This window comes from Crocodylus porosus, unplaced genomic scaffold (assembly GCF_001723895.1).
Source record: "Crocodylus porosus isolate Cpor-Errol unplaced genomic scaffold, CroPor_comp1, whole genome shotgun sequence".
In the NCBI taxonomy this organism is placed as follows: domain Eukaryota; kingdom Metazoa; phylum Chordata; order Crocodylia; family Crocodylidae; genus Crocodylus; species Crocodylus porosus.
The window spans coordinates 147,654,193-147,658,676 of record NW_017728906.1 but is presented as its reverse complement, the minus strand read 5'-3'; the positions used below and the strand labels follow the sequence as shown (position 1 = coordinate 147,658,676).

Here is a 4,484-nt window from a genome sequence, read left to right as displayed (position 1 = left end):
GGGCTCGTGGGGGGCGCCGCCGCCCAGCTCCTCCGAGCCGCGCAGGTACTTGGTGTAGTCTCGGCTGGCGCGGCGCATGGCGCTCGGCGGTGCCCCTGGTCCTGGTCCTGGTCGTGCCCGTGCCCGCGGCCCCGTCCTGCAGCACAGCGGGGGCAGCCTGCCCTTATCAGCTCGGCCCCGGCGCCGCTGCCAATGTGCGCCGCCTCTTCCCGCCTCCACCCTCGCCCCGCGCCTGGCAGAGTCTCGCTCCCTGCGGGACCGCACCGGGGGGGGGGGCTTGCAAGACTGTGGCAGCTCCCCCCGCCCCTCGCACGGCCGCCCTTTCCGCCCTCCGCAGCCGCGCTCGGAGACTGCCCCGTCCACCCCACCTCGCGTTTCACTGCCACGTGCTCAGGGAGCCGTAGCCAAGGAGGGCTGGAAGGGACCTCGGGATCACCTCGTGTCCAGGACCATCCCCAACTACACCGTCCCAGCCAAGGCTTGGTCTACCTCAGTCTTAAAATCCTCCTCGGGCCGATATTCTGCCACCTCTTTCCCTAACTCCTTCCAGTGTTCTCCTGCCCTCCTCATGAGAAAGTTTTTCCTAATATCTAACTAAATAAGGAGGGCTGGAAGGGACCTCGGGAGGGCATCAAGTCCAACCCCCTGCCCAAAGCAGGACCATCTCCAACTAAATCATCCCAGCCACAGCTTTGTCAAGCTGGGTCTTAAAAACATCCAAGGATGGACTGTCCACAACCTCTCTGGGTAATCTGTTCCGGTGCTTCACTGCCCTCCTAATGAGGGTAGTAGTCTTCCTAATATCCAGCCTAAATTTCCCTTGCTGCAACTTGAGACCATTGCTCCTTGTTCTGTCATCTGCCACCACTGAGAACAGTCCAGCTCCATCCTCTTTGGAACAACTCTTCAGGCAGGTGAAGGCTGCTATTAAACATCCCCTTCCCTCTCTGTTTTACTGCCTCAGGGAAGTGTCGAGAGCATCCCTTCTCCAGCTTGACTAAGAGAAGCCAGCCCAGCGATTCTCAACCAATGTGCCACAGCACCCAGGGGGAAGGCCTCAATATCCACTGCAGAGTGCCACACCACGCGGGTACTTGGTGCAGCAGCACAGTTCATTGTGCAAATGTGATTCATCATATAAAGCCCAGGAAGATTTCCAATAGGCATCTGTAGCTGTGGGCTTTCCAAGTCCTTTGCAACAGGAAAGCAGCTGTATTATTTTTTCTGCGTTCAGATGAGAGTCAGAACAAAAAACTGGCATTTTCTGAGGGGGGCTTTGAGTCTATGCAGGAGCTCTTGAGCCTAAAAAAGTTGAGAATCACAGAGCTAGCCAAAAAGAGGTCCTAGTCTCCTAGGTCAGTGGTTTTCAACCTGTCGTCTGTGGACACCTGGCATCCACAAAGGATGATGATTAATCAAAAGTATGTGAATATCCACACCTACAAGTCAAGGGGTCTGCACCTCCATTCAAAATTGTTTTGGGGATCTGCAAATGATGAAAGTTTCCAAACCACTGTGCTAGTCAGAAGGGCATTTGCACAGGGCTAAAAGTGACTCCTTATTTTCAGTTTGCAACGCAAGCTAAATCATCGCCCATCCCTTCCCCTCTTCTCTCCTCTCTCCGATTTGTGGTAAGTAATGTAGGGTCCAGTAAGATATCCTACTGGGAATCATAAAATATGGAAATGAAATAAATAATAAGGAATTTAATAGAGAATGAATACATCACTGGTCACCCCCATGTGCCACATCCTAAGGACATGGAGTCTATCCTAAGGGAGCTGGGAAAGGGTGCTGCCAGACCCAAAGCTCAGAAATAAGCATCATACCGGAATAAGGACTGGGTTTCACTGACTGTCAGGTGACCAAATTTCTCTTGGGTCACTCCAAGAGACAAGGCCACGGTGATTAATAGACAAGAAGCCACACCCAAAGCTCAGTTTTGCAGTGATCTGGTACCACATGACACCCACATCATTTTCCAGTATTCAGGACCTGGAGTTTCAATGAATGTCAGTGACCAAATCAGTCTGATCTCACTCAAAATCAGTGTTTCTCAACCTGTGGGTCGTGACCCAAAAGTGGGTCACAAGAATATTTCAAAGGGTCACGAGCTGCAGCAGGGCAAAGAGGTGGCAGGAAGGTGCCTTCCCTTTCCAGCACGGTGGGAGAGAGCTGCATGGCCAGGTTGATGACACTGGGGCCTGTGCCTATGCCTGCACCTGTGCTCACAGGGGTGGGCCAGCAAGGAGATGCTGCTTGGGGGATAGAAGGGGCCATGACCAGGCTGACTGGCATGGCACGGCAGCCCCAGCCCAGGGCAGTGGGGGTGCCACAGGCCTCTCCTTCTCTTCCAGCCTGTGCCAGGGCTGGACTCACTCCGCTGCTGCCTGCATGAGCTGGACCCACTGCAGCCACCATGCTCTGGCCCAAACAGGACGGGGGCAACTGGGGGCCACCTCGGGCAGGTTTGGGGGAGGCAAGGGTCTATGGGTTAGGAGTGAGGGACACTAGCATTAATACCTACATTAATACTTACACCCCCTGGGGCAGGCAGAGGACTGTGGGTTGGTCACAAGCAGGGTCAGGGGTGTGTGGGATGGGACAGGCAATGGATCTTTGCAAGTGAGTCCTGGCAGGAAAAAGGTTGAGAACCACTGCTCTAAATGATACGTTTGTCAGAGACTTCCTTGAAGAAGGTCAAAAAAGGAGGATGCTGTGAAGTTTTATTTTTAAGCCACATGCTGCCACAGTTCTCTTCCCAAGGTTAGCCCAGTACACTTATGATTGTCAGTGATGCAATCAGTCTCAGATCACCAAAGTGAGAAATCACCATGATCAGACTTTCTTGAAGAAGCTGGGGTAGTGCATTGCCTGAAATAGTTTTGATTTGTAATGGTATATAGCCAAATGTTAATCCTTGATGTGTGTATACATCAAGGCTTAACATGTATGTATGTGTTAGTACAGATTTTGTACAATTACTCTCCAAAGAAACCTATATAATCCCAAACCAAAATGCAGATGTCAGTTATTTGCTCTGTAAAACATACAATTACTGTTTCTAAGATGATAATAAATAGCACAAGAGGGACTGAGTTTTATCTAATTGTTACCCCTTATGACATGTCTCTTGGACCAGCACACTTATTTAATGTAGTTGGAACTAAAACCTATATTTCTCTCTTTTACATTCCCATGTTCTCTGCAACTTAGCTTAAGTCCAGAGCTTTGTCTCCTCAGGATATTTCTGAAATCAGTCCCTAGAGTTAAATTTTAGGAATACTGCATGGAAAACAATGAATGGAGGTGTTGTTTAGACATCTCAAGCTACAAAGAGAAAGTCAATTTAATTTTCTTATTATACATCAGTTCCCTGTCTTTCTCTCTCTCTTTCTTTACACATACAGATATATGTTTGTATATGATTTTGTTTACATTTTGTATAGTATTTTTTTCATCTGGAATACCTTTTAACAGCTTAAATAAAAAGTATATATAAATAACTGCCATAACCCTCAAGAAAGAGTTAAATTCACTTGCTCTGAAATGAAAAAAATATATTAAATAAACAAATAAATCAAACCAGTCACTATACCAGCTCTCTTCTGCTTCCAACACACATATTCAAGGCAAAGATTTTCTACAGGTGTCACTGTGAGCTTGGAACTTCTTTGAAGAACTTGGGACATGGTGTTCAGTGACCCGACCATTTGTTTCATCCTTAAACTCTGAAGATATTGTACCTGCTTTTCTGTCTGGCTTTGATTTTGGATATTCTTCTTCTTGTTATTCAGAATAAATCATGCAAAAAATATGTAGAACTTGAACACAGACTGTCTGGGAATGTGTCTATCTGTCTATCAAATCTTCACAAATTGTATCTACAAGTCTTTTTAGAACCCTAGTTTGCTCTTGGACACATTAATAATAGTAAAATCAGACACTGTTTTTCATTTACAAATATATCATTCTTTTTGGTACTGTTTTTTGTTTACTTCCACCAGAACTAATAGTTAGGACTTCCATTAGCACAACTTACTCCAAAATAACATTTGTATTTGTAAATATACAATGCCATGCCTCCTCAGACTGACTTCTCATGGTTTCTGGAAAAGATAGCATCATTAAAACATTCAAACTACTGAAAAAGAAAGTCTCCTTTTTATATCCGTTATCTATACCTGTGCTTGCTAATGTCCTTAGTGTTATAATATTTGTACAGTTACCAAATTACTCAGTATTCTCAATCGGAAAGAGAAGTCATCTTCTGTTGTTGGGTTATTGCTACATCTTTTTTGTTTAATTTCATCCTAGAAAAACCAGCAGTCTCAGTTTCAGTGTTTGTGGATTTAATTTTAAATGGTTGTTTTAGTTTCATGCCATATTCTTAAACTTTTATTTTTCTAACTGAAACTTGGAATTCTTGTTTCCATGAAAGAGCCACTACTATATTTTGTTTTCAGTTTGACCTCCGTGAAACA

General features: G+C 45.9%; 1 protein-coding gene across 1 annotated transcript in view; it reads right to left on the bottom strand.

Moving 5' to 3' along the window:
* Nucleotides 1-230, bottom strand: part of TNFSF11 (tumor necrosis factor superfamily member 11) — a 31,006-nt gene extending 30,776 nt beyond the window's left edge. The window contains exon 1 of the mRNA XM_019528509.1: nt 5-230. Within this exon, the coding sequence (XP_019384054.1) occupies nt 5-78 (74 nt within the window). The 5' untranslated portion in view covers nt 79-230. The remainder of the gene's footprint in view (nt 1-4) is intronic.
* Between the last annotated feature and the right edge of the window lie 4,254 nt (nt 231-4,484).